A 19098-nucleotide genomic window follows, 5' to 3' on the forward strand; every position below is an offset into this window, starting at 1 on the left:
CCAGCTGAGACTACCCTCCTGAAAGTCAAAGATGTGAATAATCAATCAGAGACCCCTCAGTGGACTTGGGGTCTCTTAAAGTCAACTAGTCTTTTTTTGTTTGTTTTTTGGCAGTCAGTTTGCTGTGCACTTCTAGGACATTGCGGTCCCAAGGTCTAGCTGCAGAGTGTGCCTTCCTCATTTTCACACTGCTCTTCTGTACAGGCAGAGTGAGTCTGAGTAAGACAGAGGCAGATGTGCAGAGGAAGAGAGGATCAAGATAGCCTTAACTTCTACCTTCTGTTTTAGCTAACTTGAATTGGTTACTATATTACGTGTATGTCACTGTCACCTTGAACGTGCAGCCAAACTCTGTTCAAACTCTCAAACTCTTTACGTAAAAAGAGGAATGAATAGTCTAAGATTCATTTTGAACAGCCAAATCCGATTTGGACTGGCATAATTCTGACTTGGGTACAGCCCTAATACCAACACAACCTTTTGATACAGCATGGGTTTACAGGTTAGCTTAGGTGCTAATCCTAAAATATGCCTGGCAGTAACAGAGATAAAGTTTCTACCTGAGGGATCAGAGTTGCTCCAGCTTTGGCTGCCGATGCCATCATCCGGGCTGCTGCTCCTCGAAGGACAGTCTTTCTCCTGTTAATAAGAATTGGATTAGAAAGGCCTTATCAAGCCTTACCACTTAGAATGATGAACAGTGCCTCCTCGACAACTCCTCTCTCACATTAATGGAATAATGGATGCCATCCACGAGTTTCTATTTAATTGCTCTAAACAAAACTGTATGCGTCGTGGTCGACCTGTAATGTACCCGGCAGGCACAATCTTCTCAGACTAAGACAATACAAACAAATTACAATTGCATTTTAATTTCAACAAAGGTACGATAAATGTCACTGCAAGAACTTTATGACATTTATTAAATGGAGTTTAATCACACTGGATGAGGATCAGGCCAATCAAAACGTGTCCAGCTCTGTTTCCCAGTTATACTGCCTGTGTAATTGCAAAATCTTCCACTGAATTACAAAGTCATCATCGAGGAAAGAAGGTACTGTTCAACCTTGCCCACAAAAGGTGTTTGCATGTTTATTTATTTGTTTCAAACAAATGACTCCGCTCACCTCAAAGAGCCTGCAGACTAATGGTAATTGCTCTAGCCCTGCTGGCATCAGTGCATCTTGTTCATTTGCTCCTATTGATTAAAACTGTAAGTGTGCTAGGCGCCACTGGCGAGCAAAAGCGAGAATCACCCCTCTCCCCGGTGACAATTAGTATCATCCAGCACGTAGGCGTTTGCCAATTCTCATGCTGGGAGAGACTAAACACAGATCATTATAGGGGGAGGGCGGCAAGAGAGAAAGAGAGCTCTCAGAAGAGTCAGAGGGAGCCATGTTCAATAATAGACTAGAGAGAGGTTACTGTTGTGTCAAAGGGGACTGCAGCTGAAGTTCTTTGCTTGATGCATGAGGTCAAAAGGAATGATCCCCTTCCAATTACACCAGTTTTATGGAAAGTATTTCAGTAGGGACAAAACAGAAGGGTAATTGCTTGGTCAGGCAGGGACCCTAATCACCAAATTTGTGTTTATCTGAAGATAATGAGATCACACAGCCAATGTTGTGTTTGACGGCAGCCATGTGCACTGGTGAAACATCCTTGAGGATACCAAACAATGGTTTTTGATAACATAATTAGAGGAATATTTAAGCGACAGTTCACCCCAAAATGAAAAATACATATTTTTCTTTTTACCTGAAGTGCTATTAATCAGTCTAGATCAGTTGTTCCCAACTGGCAGGTCCAGGTCCCTTGGCTGGACCAGTTAGGAACCACTGGTCTAGATTGTTTTTGGTGTGAGTTGCCTAGTGTTAAAGATATTGGCCGTCGAGATGTCTCCCTTCTCTCTGGTACAGTATCTCACATAAGTAAGTACACCCCTCCCATTTTTGGAAATATTATATTATATCTTTTCATGGGATAACACTATAGAAATGACACCTTGCGCTCCTCCACCTTCAGCTTGATGATGGCCCACAGGTGCACAGGTGAGTTTAGGGCTGGATACATACTTGGCCAGTCCCTCACCTTCACCTTCTGGCCAAGCTGTATCACAACGCAGAAGAAAGCGTGCATCTATTCTTGGAGGAGAGGCTTGTGTTCATGACAGCGTGAGATGTTTACTCAGAGGTGCTAGGTGAGGCTGGCTAGAGGAAGACCACCAGGGAGCTGAAGGTTCTTGGTAGGTGGCAGTAAATGACCATAGTAATAACAAGATACACCTCTTCCTGTTGGCTACATTTTGTGTCATTTCAAGTAACTCACAATTTAAAACATGTATTCTGTTTTAAAAAGTGATGTTACAAACATTGGAAGATAGTAAGTAGGCTACTAACCCATCTTTTAAATGGTTACATGGATTCAGTGCGCTCCAATGTTACATGAAGTGATACAATAGTCAAACGGTCTGTTGGGACATGGTGTCATTTAATTGTGGTTGGTGTTTGGCCTAATATTAAACAGGCAGACATCTCTACGGCCGATATCTCCAACACTTGCCAACTCACACCAAAACAATCTAGACTGACTTAAAGCACCATGGGTACAATTGTGTATTTTGAATTTGGGGTGAATTGTCTCTTTAACATGCTTGTATTGCTTTTTTTAGTTTAGGTTCCATTCTGAGTAGCTTAGCATCAACCAGAAACTACATATACTTTCTGTTTGTACCTCTTTGGCCTGACCGTGTATGATGCCATTACGCTGAGCTGTCATCTTTTCAGTCCCCTCTCGGACCAGAGTGAGGTAGTAGCCGCTGCCAAAACATTTCTTTAGGAAGAGTGAGGAGCCACAGCAACGCATCTTGCCGTGAGATATGATGGCGATGCGATCACCTAAGATGTCTGCCTCATCCATGTGATGTGTTGACAAAATGATGGTGCGACCTGAAGACAGATAGAAACAGAGACTCAGTCGATGTCACCTGCATGGCCGCAGTGCTTGGTGTCTGAACAAGTGTCTACATTTGAGTGTGAGTCATAGACATGAAATAAAGAATAAAAACTGTAAATCTAAAAATGTTAACGCACAGACTAGAAATTTAAAAAATAAACAGCACTTCTGAAGCATCTTTCTCTTTGGACCTTGTTTGTTTTGACAACTGTCGTTACGAAAAAAGAAGCCTGACAAGAAAAGATGCCACAGATCAAAAGTGTTCAAATCAAGCCAATATCACAATCTGTCTCTGCATGGTAGTCACTTATCTCCTTATTGCCAATTCCACAGTGTTTTTTACCCATGCTTATCCGCATGGCAACAAAGCAAACTCCAGAGGAGAGCGTGGGCGTGAATCTGGGACAAAATTAAAATTATGATAAAGGCCACCCTAAGCCTACTTTCCAGCATTTCTATGAGACCACATTTTATTCCAGCTCTCTCCTTTGTGCTGCGAGTCCTTTGATTCGAGAGGCATCAAACTGAGCACAATTGCAATGACAACTACAGCATGCATTGCAAGGTTATTCACAGGTGTTCTAATCCTTTTAATATCATGCTGTATTAGATAACACATATTAATTATCACATACCCCAGAAATCAGGAAAAAAGGACTAGATCTGTAATGAAGTCACAGCATGGTCATGTCTCTGTGGTTGGCATGAAAGCTGTATCACAGAGTACAGGGTAACATTTGATCCAGACATTTAAAAAGCAGAAAATATTTAACCTGATACTTTCATCATTAAGTGACAAAGAAAGAAACCTGCTTAGAAGTCAGTAACTTTGAGAAGACTGTGTTAGCTCAAGAGAATTACACATTTTACAGCTAGTGAGGCCAATAGAGTCAACAAATGGTAATTACAGAAGGAATTTTTCAGGCATGCCACTGTCATGGCTCTGTAGATGGTGATGACAGTCTGTTGACAGGTTGATGGGTCCATCACTTCGATCCAGATTAAAGTATCACAGCTATTGAATGTATTGCTATGAAATCTGGTGCATATATCCATGGCGTCCAGAGAATAAGCTCTATAAACGAATATATGCATATGCATGCAGAATCTGTGGCCAAGGATAGATAATTTGGGTATTGGAAGCGTTCGTAGTCCTTTTGTAGTAGGAGTAGTATTGACCTATCACATTTGAGCAGCAGGTAAATAGTCTGTGTGGAGAGAAAAACAGGTGGAACGCATTCACCAAAATGCAATCTTGGAACCCACCAGTTACACTTTGACAACAACATCGAGCGGAATACAATGTTGCAGACGGGATGCCATTCAATGCTATGAAAATGGCTCGGTTGCGCATGATTCCAAAACAGCTCAATTTGGATGGATGCTCTCTCCGGTTTTACGCCAGGCTCGGCTCGTTTCAAAGACTCCTTGCGAAGCACTCCTCTGGGGTTTTTTCGGATTGTATTGCAGAGTTTTGCACAGCGGCAACCGGATCTCTGCTCTCAAACCACAAAAAAATGTGATGGCACAACAGTCTTCTTCAGTACGTTATTCTATGCTTTCTTTTGATTTTCACATTGGCTAGTCATCCTGTTTAATTTGTCTTCTGATTAAACTGGAACCGCTGAAACAAGTTGTAGGAAGCCTCTGCAAGTAATTGGTTGCTGGCAGACACTCTGTGCTGCAATAAAATGGTTAATCAGCAGTGCCGTGCACTGTAGAGCTGATGCCCTGCTGGTTCTGCCGGCCTGAATAGAATATAATGCCTATAGCCTTACTGTTGTGTACAGCATTTATAGACTGAGCTGAGTAGTGATGTGCAGGTCGACCTGTTAACCGCGGGACCCGCAAATGGTCCTGCGGGTCGGGCAGCAGTGATCGTCTGTTAAATCGGTCTGTAAATTATTGGCTATTACTGTCATGGCATCCGAAGGTACTGATGCATTGAACAGGTGACAGTCCGCGGCCGTTTTCAAAACACACGTGTGTCACGTACTCCAAAAGAAACTTGTTGAAACTTTAAACAATAATTTATTGTACAAAACGGGGGAAACAAACATTGACAAAAACGGTCCCATAATTCATATTGAATTCAAAAGTTAACGAAAGAACAGCTACAAGTTAGAGGGAATAGTGATAAAGTGGTAAAACTTGGCATTGATCCACAGCCTCAGACGGATGCGCTCAAGCCTGCCGTGTGTACAAGCTCCGTTGGTAGGCGATACTATATTTTCACATTTTTAACAATGCAATTTAAATGTTTTGATTTTTATTGTTAACCTACATTTACCAACAACAAAAAGACTACCTTTAGCACCAAAAAATATCTTAAAAAAATAAATAAATAAATTAATTAATTAATTAAAAAAATATGTAAATAAAAAAACGAATATCGAATACCAAATTTTCATAACGAATACCTACCCATAGAAACGAATATTCGAATATTTGGGTACAGCCCTATTAGCCACTATGAAAAAACTGGCTTCAAAACCTGGCGCTGTTCCTGGGGGCTTGGACAAAAATTTAGCTTTTTTAAATATTACTTATCTGTGTTCATATGCAGATATCTGTTTATGTAGATAAGGTGAAATGAACACCCCACAGCAGAGGAAGTCTTGGCCCAGATATCCGTTGTCTACACAGGAACCCTAAAATATTGACTATTGCCCCCAGAGGCTTACTGTCGTCAGATAGATAGCCAGTAGTTTCCGAGAATGCCCGAAGGACTTAATGACTTAAATAATCTCCTAACCTTTCCTGTAACACCACCGTGTGTGTAATGCTTATCAGTTTTGCACCCTTACATTTTCCTCGAGTGCCACAATCAGGCCAAAATTTCAATTTGGCCAATACATTAGTTGCAAAATGATATTCCCATCAGCTTCAGCCACACTTTGTGCTACTGTACTTAGTACGCTAAGATGCAAATTAAGTTGGTGAAAAACCTCCAGTTCATTCTGGCAATAAAAAGATTCCTTCTTAATGTGATGGGGAAATCTAAAGCTCTTATATTGTGCAAAAACATATACCAAAGTTTATTTAAAGCTCATAGACTTTGGCTTTAACTCAAAGCACTGCTAGGCCCAAGTACAGCCTTGGCGCCCAGGTACTGTGTCAGGCTTTGAAGCTATTTCTTGTAGTGGTCAAACAGTGGAATTACATCTGTCTCATGATGCCCGGTGGCCCAAAAGACTTTTTCCCCATTGACTAAAATGGCAAAAGAGACGTCTGTAAATCAGGGGATACATTTTTTGAGAGTCACAATCCCTACAAAATGACTCAGTTCACTGTCAAGAGTTTGAACCTTTTGGTTCAGTAACATCTGAACAGTCCAGAAGAGTCACAAGATTGACTCAGTTTATCCCCATTCATGTTAACGAAGGGCTAAACTTGAGGTAGCAGGCTCAGACAGAGGAGAATTCCTGTGCACCTGCTGTGTGGGCCACAAAGCGTGGAAGCAGTGCTGATTATCTGGATAATTTTGGCTTCGTGCACTGAAAGAATAAATGGGCCCCATGCTGTATCCAGTTCTTTTCATACACCCATGGTACAGCCTCACAGTGCTGATAGCACGATTGTAGACTCTTGTGAAGACATAAGTTTAAAAAAACAAATTTACGAATCAACTCCTCTCAGATGTTACAGGTGTGCCATATCAAGCTATCAATCCCAGGAGATGCACTCTTAGTAAAAAGCGGATTGAATTGAGTTTTCATACAATCTTCACTGGATTTGGTGTTTATTACAAAAGGTCAGGTCTGCTGAGCTTGGTGCCTTTTTCTTTTTTTGCACCAAGCTAGTTAAATTTGTATCCTCACAGGTCATTAGCCGCAGCACAATGCAGCCATTTTGCTTGGCCAACTATTTCCACTCTATCTCCCCTCCTCCCCCCCCCCCCCCTACATGCCTACAACCCAGTCAATTTAACATATGGGGGAAAAAGCTATGCTTATGAAGGGGGTGGGTTGAGGAGACTGCTTGAGGTTTAGTTTGACTGAGCCAGCTCATTTTGTATGGGATGCTCAAACTCACAGATGATTTTCCTGGGGATTTGTTGTGCTTTACAAGGAGAAAAAAAAAAAATCAAATCGCACTGCATCATCCGTGAGTTGGGAGTAAAATAAATGTGTTTGGACTGCAGATGGCCCACAAAGGTATTCTGATTTATAGTGTGTTGTGGTGCATTACAGCACAAAGTGATATATCAAATGGAGTTCTGTGTTCAGGTAAATTGGTAGTGCTCACACTACGTACAGCAAAGTGAGGCTGGGAATCTGGTTTCTGTTATTTAGCTTCCTTCCCTCTAAATCAAGTTGATAGAAATGGATTTCACAGTGGGTGAGTAAGCCCAGACAGATATTATGTACATCGGAAGTAAGATGAATTATTGGACAAAACTGTATTAACTGCTGTTTGTGGCAATCATGCATCCATCCGTCCATTAGCTGTACCTTCTTATCGCTTGGAGGGTAGTGGGAGGCTGGAGCCGATCCCGGCTGACATTGAGCGAGAGGCGGGGTACATCCTGTCCTGGTTCCAAAAGACACCCAGGAACGCTCACATTCACACCCATGGGCAATCTAAAGTCACCTATTAACCTGTCTTTGGACTGGTTGAAAGAACCCATGCAGGTGTGGGGAAAGACACAGCCCAAACGTTCAAACCCTGCTATCAATTTAGGTCAATAAATTTTGAATTCACCTTGACGCCATTTACAACTTGTTCATGGTGTTAAAAGAAATAGATGGGCCTGTTGTTTCGATTGAAATGTTGTTTCAGTTTTTTCAAAACTGAAATTCAGACAATGCATTTATTGCAAGGAATCTGAAACTTTTTGCAGAGGGTTACACAGGCTGGGAGAATATTTTTTTTTCTGTGTGAATATTGTGTTAAATGTTAAATGATGTTCCAAACACTGGCTGAATGTTTGTAGCCTGCTTCAGTCTTTGCCTCAACCCTCTGCAACATATTTTATTGAAGATGTCTGATTTTAACACATTAGCATTTTTACCCCCAAAAATCTTCAGAATGGCTTTTCCTCTATTTCATGAAAACGACTTATGTAATAAGATCACATCCAAGAGAGAAAAAAGAGGGCTGGATGCATTTTTATGCCATTTGAACTGCAACACTGGCTTCAACCCTACATAAATTTGTATTCCTGGGAAAAATGCATTATGTATGATGTTTTAACTTTTCATAAAATGCCAGAGAAACTCAAAAATGTGTGCAACTGCAATCAGAGTCTACAATTAATAGAACAGATACAAACTCTATTAACTGTGAGTGCTGCTCTAAAAATAAGAACTGGCTCCCACATGTTCTTTCCACCTCATGTTTCTCACATATTAAATCACCTTCCTACATGAATCAGGTCTAATCTCAGCCTAAATGCAGCATTCATGTTGTCAGTATTTGATGTGGGATTTAACAGTCTCAATGCAGTATTATACAATAATATACTGTTTATAGCAGTTTGGAGGAGCTGGTTTATGTTACTTAACTGCATAACTTCTAATTAAATTCTAATAACTTATCTTCAGTGGTGCTAATGTTTTTACTTACAGTGATTACATGGCTGCTGATACAAGCTGTTAAAATGAAAAACTCTGTATGTCAGTGGGAGAAATCCCTGGATAACAAGTTTCATTAGCTATGTAATCTGAAATATGTTAGGTTATGTATTGTGTGCATCCATTCAAAATAAAATATCATAGTTATGTAGCTGTAAAGAGCCATGTGAGGTAAAAATTTAAAAGAGCTCGGTCTTTCAAGGGGCAGAAAAAGGCTTGTAAACTGGTGACGTTCTCATTTACAATCAATAAATCAGGTGACATAAAGTGATGCTGTTGCAGCAAAAACACGTAAGGCTGAATGCACCAAAAATGCATATCATCCTCAAGGCCCATTTTGTAACATAATGAGTATGGTCATTTGATAGTAATATACCTCTACTACGGAATATATAATGCAAAAAATTGTAGTTTGCAAGTTTTTACTTTAAATAGTCACATTCTATGGGAATTTTGTAATGACACATGACAAAAGAGACATTAACGCCACTTTAAAGGGGAATACCATCTAAATTAAAAATTCTATTATGTTATATCCGCAGCCCAGGGAAAGGTTAACCTGTAACTGTGAACCTGAGCTACTCTCTCAAAGTCAGAAACCAGAGAAGTAAGTATCAAACATGTTGTCATAAAGTCTGGAGCTGCTCGACAGACAATCAATTGAAGACTGATTTTGTGGACCAACAAAATGTAGTAGTAGTAGTGTTCTCAGTTCTGGAACAGAAAATGTACTCATATAGAATCACAGTGTTTGTTTACAGTAATCCCAAGTAGAAAATCACCACCTCGCATACATAAAATGAAACAGCGCTGAGCAAATGCTGCCTCAGTTGGTTAGTTTTTAGCCACTTCAAAAAAGGTCCACCCAAAAAAATCAATATCAGTTTGAGTGTACACTATATCTGGAAGATTTTCACTGCTTTATCTTGCCATCAGACTGCCCTTTCAGACAGGGAACTGAAGCTGTTACCTAAAAGCAACCAGACTCCATTGACGGGAAGTGATTTTACTTCTGGTCTACCACTGCCTCAATCAGTAGAGGCTAATTTAGTTGGGTGCCTGACACTTTTGATGAGTGTCGCTCGACAGGAATGGTGTATTTTCAACAAAAAGACGAGTCACGTGAAACTTTTCTTTCATGTTGTGCACCTTGAGAACTATATATTTTGTTGCGAAATGTGCTTGGTAGTGTTCCTGTTATGGCCATGTAGATAGAAGTTTTCAATTCACATTGACCCCGACCGGCATCCACAGAAGCAGCCATCTGTCAGCAGCAGCTCCAGTGGAGCTGACAGAACCGTCGCTGGCCAAACTGCCATCACCAGGCTGACTGACAGCAGACATATACTGATCAAAAATAGGTTTTTATGTCAGCTCCACAGGAAGAAATCCGCAGTGCTTGTATTTATTGATCCATCCATTTTATTTCCCTGTTCAGCGTAGTGATTGAGGGGACTCTGCTGCTCACAGATTGCAGGCTGATTATTCAATAATTACATGGTTAATAAGCTGAAAATGCATAAACAGCAAGTTGTTCATGTTTGCTAATGTTTTTTGACTGTCTTAGACCAGAAGAATAATATGTTTGAATTATGAATGCCTGTTAAATGCAAAGGTCCAAGGAATAATTAACATGCCATCTATTTCAAGATAAGTTAAGTACACCTCTCAAATCTTGAGCATCCTGAATGCAGATTGACAGTTTAAATTAACCCATTAACACATGTACGCTACGTCTATGTTCCTTTGTACCTTGAGTAATTTTAAGACCAAATAAGCTCCTACTGAATTTAATCAAAACAATACCACCCACTTACAGCAGTCCGTGTGAAAAAACATGTACACTTAATTAGCTGAAGAACCACGATATTAAGTCCAATTTCAGCCTTCAGTTTCTTCATACAAATAGACTGTTGTTTGTTTTACCCCTTAATGACAAACCTTAGCAAGACTGTAGTGCAAATAAGACTGGAGAGGCACAAAACATGACTCATTCAACCAGCCAGGATGTGGGTGTTCTCATTATAACAGAGTTATCTCCGCCCCCCAATTGGAGTGAAAGGACTTGATTAGAGAGAGAGGAGCTAATGACACAGTGAGGGCGGGATGTCACTCAATGCACATTAAACATTTAGACATCTGAGAATTATCAGAGAATTATGTGTTACTATAATGTCCTGCTTAGAGCCACCAGTAACCACAAAGTCTATAAGGCCACAGAGTGACAAGCTGACTGATAGGACAGACAATTAGGGACTCTGTTAAATAGCAATGTCAATTAAAGCTTCCTGGATTCACTTGTCTTCACTTCCATTTCAATCTGTTCCAGTACAAATTACAATTTCTCTCCACCCACAGTTGAGTGTCACGGAGGGCAAGGCAAGGGAAGAAAAAACTTCTGGCTGGCTACTCTTGATAGTTCATTACCTTAACAGCTTTCACATTGGATACATTTGAGCCTTGACAGTTAAAAGTTTACCTTGAGCTCAGCTCGATTTTGAAAAGTTTCTCAGTGTGAAACAGATCAAACATGCGCCCTGTGCATTCCAGTCATTTCTACAAACAGAGAAAATTTCAAAGCCTTTAGTGGAGCCTTGGTTCTCTTACCACTGATTCCATACCTTGTTTGTATTTTAACAGCAGTTCCCAGATACTCCTGCGGGCATAGGGGTCCACTCCTGCTGTAGGTTCATCTAAGATGACGATTTTTGAGCCTCCAACAAATGCGATGGCCACAGACAGCTTTCTCTGCATCCCACCTAGAAGACAGAACAAACTGCATCAGCTATGGCACTTTAGATTTATGTTTTTGTCTTGGACATGTGCTTTCATGACAAAAAATGCAGAAAACTGCAGCTGACATGAAATAGATACTCATCTCTGTCTTGGGTATTCTGCCTGTAATCAGTGAAAAATTCTACACCATCCGTCAACATTAGGTTTCAGATGTAAAATGGACACAATATTGGAGACTGATTATGGAACAAATGTGTCAAGATGTACCTCTCCAGGTTTTATTGTCTTTTGCATGGTGTGAAATGATTGATGGCAGGGAGGTAGAAACACCTTCCTCGGGTTATTCCAGTCTCCACTCTCATAGCGAGCTCTTCAAAATGCATCCAATGTAGTGCTAATGTAGTGGAAATGTCAGCATAGATCAACCTTGAAAGTCATATTTCAGTGATTTTGCTCACAAGCAATCCATGACTGGGGACAATTTATCAAGTCGGACTTGCTCATGCCCCCCAGACAATGAATTACAACCTGTGACACACAGGTACAGTGCATGTGTACGTCGAGACAGCTGCATTCAGCTCTATCCTGAATAGAAAGGATAATCTGCAGATGATATTCCTTCCCAAGGGAAATGAACGCAGCGAGAACAGAAACTGATGAACACATCAAAAAGGAAATTTACATCTCTGCATAATTTCGATCAGACGCTGTAATACGCACATCCGAAACATGTCGACATGCACGCATACGGACGCACCTGACAAGTTCTTAGCAAGATCCTTCCGCTTGTGTGGTAAACCAACATCCTCAATCATCTGGTCCATCTCAATTTTCACCTCATCGTGGGTGCGTCCTTTCAGCCTAGCGTAGAAGTAGATATGCTCTTCAACTGTCAGCCTGCAAAGGGTAAAAACACCACCCATTTGATTGGCATGTGAGAAGGCAGGAGTGACAAAAGAGGCCATCACCTGCCAATTATTCCTATGCAAGTGTTTAAAATATCCAAAACTAAACATTAATGCATCTAGTAACATGATCGGGCTCCATTCTAGGTGCTCTATTGTGAAGTGATGTAAAAAAACAAAACAAAAACTTGAGTTTCGTCATAACTGCCTCACAGGTGGGATCACAATATGTCGTAGAATCGATCTCTATGTTTGCATGAATATTTTAACCCTGCTTAATATAGATGCTTTGACTGTCCTGGATTAATATTAATGAAAGTAATTTGCAGGTGCTTAGCCGTAATTATGATGTAGGACTTGTGTCGAGTTGCAGGTAATCAGTTTGTGGAGAGAGAGAAATAGAGGGGACTCTAAAGGTGAAATAAAACACTGAATAATGGTTTGGAATGATGCCATTAGGAGAAATTTAGTGGATGCAGTGAGCAAAGTTCATTTCATTTTTTTGGAGAAAAAGGAAAAAGGGATAATGATGTGTTGATGTGAAACATAAGCTGAGACTGAGCCCTCATTATGCATATTATTAAACTGCACTGTAATGATCTTTTATTCCCTTTCTTCCTTTCTTTTTTTTAAACAAAAATACACCAGAAGCAAAACATGATTATACCTATAACCACCGGAGAACATGGATGGATCTGCTAAATGCACTCACTCGCTGAATAACACATTGTGCTGTGGGCACATTCCCAAGTACTTTCGGATGCGGTCCATGTCAGTGAGGATGTCGTATCCATTGATGAGTGCTGTTCCTGATGTAGGTGGAAACAGTCCTGTCAGAATTGACCTACAGAGGAAAAAAAAAAACACAAACAAGACACATGTATCCTAATTATAAAGCTGAGGGTTTAATTCTAGTTGTTAGTCTTTACCTCATGATAATGATTTTCTTGAACACTTCATATTAAGGTGCACATCTTTACCATTAATTAGCTGCTAATTAGCATGTATCTTAGTAGCATATTGGCACTTCAGTAGTCATGATGAAGCACTTATTAATACCTCATTCTGCATGACCATGTTTTACAACTACTGGGCCACTGACTAAGAGTTTTCCCTCAATATTGTCCTAATTACTGCTTATGACTAATGTTCACTATAACCTGATATTAAGAGTTGTCGTGTTAACATTACCTAAGAATGAGCCACTTAAATCTCATCTATGGAGATCGCCATATTGCATCACCTGTTTCTTCAGTAGCCCAGAACCAACAAACCAAGCACTGGCTCTAAATAGGGCAATTAAAGTTTTGCATTTTCATGTCATCCACCCTAGTTAGCAGCCCCTCTGTGATGAGAGCATCGGAAAAACACTGATTTTTTTTTAACATGAAACTGCTTCATTCAGTGTTTTTACTGAATTAAATCACTGGGTCCATTGTTTAGGAGACAAAGAGATGTTTGCAAATAATTCCGCTCCCAGTAAAAACTTCATGAACCTCTATATCTTAGGTTTTCAGAGAGAAAAAAGGTGAGCACACATTAGCGAGTGCCGGGCTTGTGGCCCATCTCTAACATGCCGAACAGCATTGGAGATACCCTGATTTGTAACGTGGAGCTGCTTTGTTCTGTGCTTTTACCGGTTTAAATCACAGGGTATGTTTGTTTTGGAAAGGAAGAGACAATTAGGATAATTAGGCACCCGGTAAAAATCCTCCTGAATGATGAACACTGAAGGAATCCTCATGTGGAGAAGTTTCAGCTGGTTGCAATCTGCAATCCTCACTGCTAGATGCCACTAAATCCCTCTAAATTTTACACACTGTACCTTTAACTAGGGGTCATCCCTCAGTAACCTCCTAATTACTGCTCATTAATAGTAAACAAGGAAGTTGTTGCACTTGAATTACTATCTTAATATGCTTTGCTTAGTATGGGCATTATAGGGTGGTTGTACTACAGGAATAGTCATTGTCCTTTTGTAACACTTAAAAAATAGTGGCCTATTTGTACATGACAAAACACAAAGTGTTAAGAGTCCAAATAAATAATCAAGTCTTTCTAACTCAGAATATGTTCATCACTCTAGAGTGAGATCTTGGGCATGACTAATTCATTAACAGTTTGACACTTATTAACCCACACAGGTTCCATATTGTAAAGTCGCCTCCTCCATAATAGCACACAACTACTGCAATTTACAGACCTTACTCTCAAGTGACAGGCTACAACTTGAACAAAAATGCAGGTCTACTGAGATGCACAGGTTCCATCAATAAGTAGTAATTAGGAGGTTATTGAGGGAAAACTCTCTTGACTAATAACTGCAGAATATGGTCATGCAGAATAAGTTGACATGTGTTTTATAAAGACTAATAAAGAACCAATTTGTTAACAATATACATGCTAGTAAGCTACTAGTTAATGGTGGATATGTGTATCTTAATACAAAGTGTTAAAGGAGAGCACCTGCAATTTTGAAGCAGCTGGTTGAACATACCGCTGAATTAGATTCACTCCCAGCTCCAATTAAACATATTTGTCAATAGGCATTATGTCCTGCTTTATCATCATGTTCAAATTGAATGTTCATAAAGAAGGAGAGCAAATCTGAACCAGTGCTGCACTGCTGTGTCAGAGTATCTGGAGCTGTGACGATCCATATCTTCTCTATTAACTTGTATTCAGTCTCAGGTCATTAATTATGTATTAATTACTCACCAGCGAGGGCAGAAAATGTCCAAACAACAAACAACAGATTAGAAAATAGAGCAAAAAACACTAATTTAGACAAAATAAATGAATCTGATATTTAATGTTTTTGTTAAAGGTAGTGGGACGCTACGTGGGATGTGACAAGATTTCTGCATATCCATGTTAAAGCTACACAATGTCTTGTTTTTTCTTTTGTACATTAACTAAATTGCAACACTGCTTGTCAGATAGATGGATAGATACTGTGGTCTGGAAATGCATCCACACAGAGCTTCAGTGTGTGACAGAGTCCTTCCTCTGTCCTCTCTGTTATTGTGCTCTGTTATGTTTCGTTACAGTTGCTCTGAGCGGATGTCTTCCCTTCAGCCCTTAGTCTTGCATCACTTGCTCTCTCTCTCGCTCATTCTTTCTGGGCCACTGGGTTTCAGTTATTTCCTGTCATCCCAAAGCCCTTCCAACCTTTCCACAACTTTTTTTTTTCTAAACAGCAATTAGATAAGTCCCACTATCGACACAACAGCTGACTGTGTGTGATAAATGTCCCCTCAGAAGATGTCACTCTCTGAAATCAGTAACCGCTGAATTAATGTAGCTGTGGTACAGTCGGCATTGTGTACAAGTTAGATTAGTTGCACCCTGTGAAAGCGCATGAACGCTGAGCCAATTGGCAAACCATGGTAGAAATGCATTATGCAACTCACATTGTGGTTGTTTTTCCGGCTCCATTGTGGCCAAGGAAAGATGTGATCTGATTCTCGTAGAAGTCCACACTCAGTCCGTCCACAGCCAGCTTCTTTCCAGTCTTGTAGATTTTAACAAGATTGCGGACTGAGACCCCTGCTTTCATATCGGGTGGTGATTTCTCTAGATACTCTTTAGAAACACACACATACATATAAACAGAGAACCATGCATTAAAGCAGGTACAATTATATCCATCAAAGAGAAATTAGGGCTATTGATATTGCCACAATACTGTAGTGCTTTCACAAAATATCAATCCATAATGTGGATATAACAGCTGCAGATGCATGGACAACTCAATGAAGATGATCAACAAGAAGTGCACTTCGTGCCACAAAGCATTTTATCAGAATATGATTCTCTGTACTTGAGCAAAGTACAATGATACAATAATCTGCTGGGAATGTAACAAAAGAAGAAGGTCTTTTTCCAGCCCTATTGAGAAAACGTTTCAGTATGGACACAACACACTGTGCATGAAGGGACAACAAGTGACTGCCTGTTAATATAGTTTAGTAGTAAGTGATGTAAATGTAACCTTGGTTATTTTCTCTAGCAACAAATTACAGATTTTCCCTATACACCTCACTTGCAGACTATTGGTAGATGTTGCAATTTACCAATGTCCCCTAAATGTCCCATATGCTGGCTACTGCTACTGGTAGTGATAAACGTGCGTTATGTCCAGCGACTCTGATATTCAGCCTGTGACAACAGGTAACATAAGGCTACTGTTTCCAAATCAAAGAGCTCCCACAACATAAAGTAGAACTAGCAGAGTGCTAAATATTTTTTGAATATATGAACAATTCTCTGTCAAGGTGAGAAGAGAGAGGCAGGTAGAAACAACTGTTTCAGCACATCGTGTGTGGTACATGCACCATCTACAGTCACCTAATGTTACTCCATTGGGATAAACATGCAAAGCAAGAATGTATTTATTCAATTCAGACAGCGAAACAATCAGATTAAGCATTTGTTATAAGGTGCTAATATTTTCAGATTAGCAAAGGAGTACACCACCCTTCTCAACTTGACTGAAAATTCCTTTCAATCTCCTCCAATTAAGGTGTTTACCCAGGGTTCCCTCACATTTTTACCGATTAATTTTTTAAACTTTTCATTAGTTTTCAATAATATTGTACCCCATTCCATTTATTCGCAGAGTTAAATATCGATAGGCCTCTGTAGCAATGCAGCCATAGATTATTAGACACAAACTTCCCAAGTCCTTGCGGATAACAAACTGCTAATACGTACGTTAACTTTACTTGCTCGTTAGGCAACTAGCAACATACGCCAATAGACCAGACCAGCACATACGGGTGCACCCCTTTTTGGGGGACAGAAAACTTCAGATCATTTAGATATCAATGCATTTTGACATGAGTTATTATAATTTTGCATGTATCTATTCCTTGTTAGACAAATAGTTAGTTTAAGGACATGTCTAATTATTGTGATGGCTTAAACCTGAGTGTTCGTGATTACTTAATAAATTAAAGTTGATCACCATCATGGTATTTCAGGTGTTTCAACGACACAAGTTTTTAAATTACTAACACAAAGAACATATTTTGTATGACAATAGACATGCCTTGGTATTTTTATGAACATATTTTAAATAATAGCCAAAACAATGTATATCAAAAAGTTTTCCAAAACATTCTGTTAATTTTAAACCATTTCCAGGCCTGGAGAACCATTTTTCTAATTTTAGAACTTTTCCAAGAATTTTATGACTGTGATTATATACTGTGTGATTATAAGTGGAATAAAAGGGTCCATGTTAATGCACATAATGACTATGTGGGTAAAGGCAAATAATAGAACAGGCAGAACAGTCTGACAAGTTCAGAAAATTACATTACTTTTCAGTAATGTTGCCTTTAAAACCAGGAAAAGACAATACTCACTATATTACAATATCCAAAATCTAAGACGAACATCTAGTCTCATGATCAGGATATCAATATTGTGTCAATATGTTGACCAGCCTTAATATAAATGTCTTTTAAAGACACACACTATGATCCAAATGTGAACAAAGAAGTGATTTTTCTTCCAGAAATTCAAGGACTAATTCAAGATAACAACAATATTACACTTACTAATATTTAAAGATGTTGCAAAAATGTGTTTACATCAGTAACATTTGCATGTTGAATACAAGTATGTGATATTTCCTTTAATTCTTTATTTACTTATAGTCAATTTGGCTTTTAAAATGGTAAAAACCCTGCTGAGCACTAGAAGACAAAAATAACAACCATAGCTCACTCTTCTGAATTTTAATTGGAAATTGTATTTTTTTTTAACAAGTTCCAGACTTGACGCTCACCTACATTCACCACATAGTGCCAAGCTCCATTATCACCTTAAGTGACAAATAAGGTGCTAATGTTTGTTTGCGACCCATTCCAATTAACTTACACTTCTTAATACAACTATGTTCCCTCTAGTTCCTGGCTGAGCTGCTGAGAATTTGACAAATACATGAGAACTGCACAGGTTACACGTCGCTTACACACCACAGTAAAAGCTGACAAAGATATGGCAGTTTACCGTTCGGTTCAGTCGAGTCCTTCAGCAAGCCAGGGTCAACGTGAGCCACCGAGGCTGTCCCACACCAGTAAGATACAGTGAACGGGAAGTACCATGGCTTAGGGATTCCATATTGGCCTGGGATCAAGCGTGGAGAACATTATTCACATTTTAATAACAGCTTGGCTTGAGGGAATATGGTACTTTACAGTGTATGTTTCCTCTTGACAGCCTGGCACAAATCCTCTCTTCTTTTAATTAGAGTCGATGAGAAAAGCATTAAGACTAGCCTGTTAGGATGGCTGCTTTGGCTATTGATTTAAGCTGGGCTAGGGGAGGACACCTCATGCAAGAAGAGTGAAGTAGGACGCAATGTTTTTGCATCGTCCACCTTTTTTTTTTAGAAATGCAGAGGTAGATGGTGTAAAAATGACTAATTAATCTGTTTATTACCTGGAAAGACATTTTCAATGTACCAGGTGAGCACCCAGTAAAACGCAGCATCGAAGAGCAGCATGAAGATGGACACGAGGAAGGTGTAGCGCTCTCCCTCTTCTGGGCTGCTGTTTATGTTGAACCACTGAATGCCGATGCCTTGCTCCTCGTACTTGGCAAAGTTCTCACAGCCGTAGCCAAAGGCAACGCACGACAATAAACTCTGGGAAGGAAAGAAGCGCAAGCCAAATGATTTACAGTTAAAGGAGAAGTTAGACATAGTTGATAAATATAGCTAAATATGTAGCTGGAGCCAGGAGTTGGTTAGCCACAGCCAGCATGACACCAACTTCCTGGTGTCTCTGGTGGTTGCCTGGCAACTGGTTGCAGCCAAGAAATATGCTGCCTTCAAATGCAGTCATGTTTACTGTTTGTACAAGAAAGTCCATATAAACGTCCCCTTCTCGAGGTATTCACACCTTGTAAGCTCC

The 19098-nt window shown here is 39.8% G+C and overlaps 1 protein-coding gene across 3 annotated transcripts in view; it reads right to left on the reverse strand.

The window, feature by feature from the left end:
• The window catches only part of LOC117246311 (phospholipid-transporting ATPase ABCA1), a 215661-nt gene that overhangs the window by 123502 nt on the left and 73061 nt on the right, over nucleotides 1-19098 (reverse strand). For all 3 annotated transcript variants that reach the window (XM_078164219.1, XM_033610171.2, XM_078164218.1), the window contains exons 17-24: nucleotides 18626-18830; nucleotides 18194-18310; nucleotides 15586-15757; nucleotides 12885-13016; nucleotides 12025-12164; nucleotides 11153-11290; nucleotides 2734-2948; nucleotides 561-639 (exon numbers count right to left, since the gene is read on the reverse strand). In XM_078164219.1, the coding sequence (XP_078020345.1) occupies nucleotides 561-639; nucleotides 2734-2948; nucleotides 11153-11290; nucleotides 12025-12164; nucleotides 12885-13016; nucleotides 15586-15757; nucleotides 18194-18310; nucleotides 18626-18830 (1198 nt within the window). The remainder of the gene's footprint in view (nucleotides 1-560; nucleotides 640-2733; nucleotides 2949-11152; nucleotides 11291-12024; nucleotides 12165-12884; nucleotides 13017-15585; nucleotides 15758-18193; nucleotides 18311-18625; nucleotides 18831-19098) is intronic.

This window comes from Epinephelus lanceolatus, chromosome 22 (genome assembly GCF_041903045.1).
Source record: "Epinephelus lanceolatus isolate andai-2023 chromosome 22, ASM4190304v1, whole genome shotgun sequence".
Lineage (NCBI taxonomy): Eukaryota > Metazoa > Chordata > Actinopteri > Perciformes > Serranidae > Epinephelus > Epinephelus lanceolatus.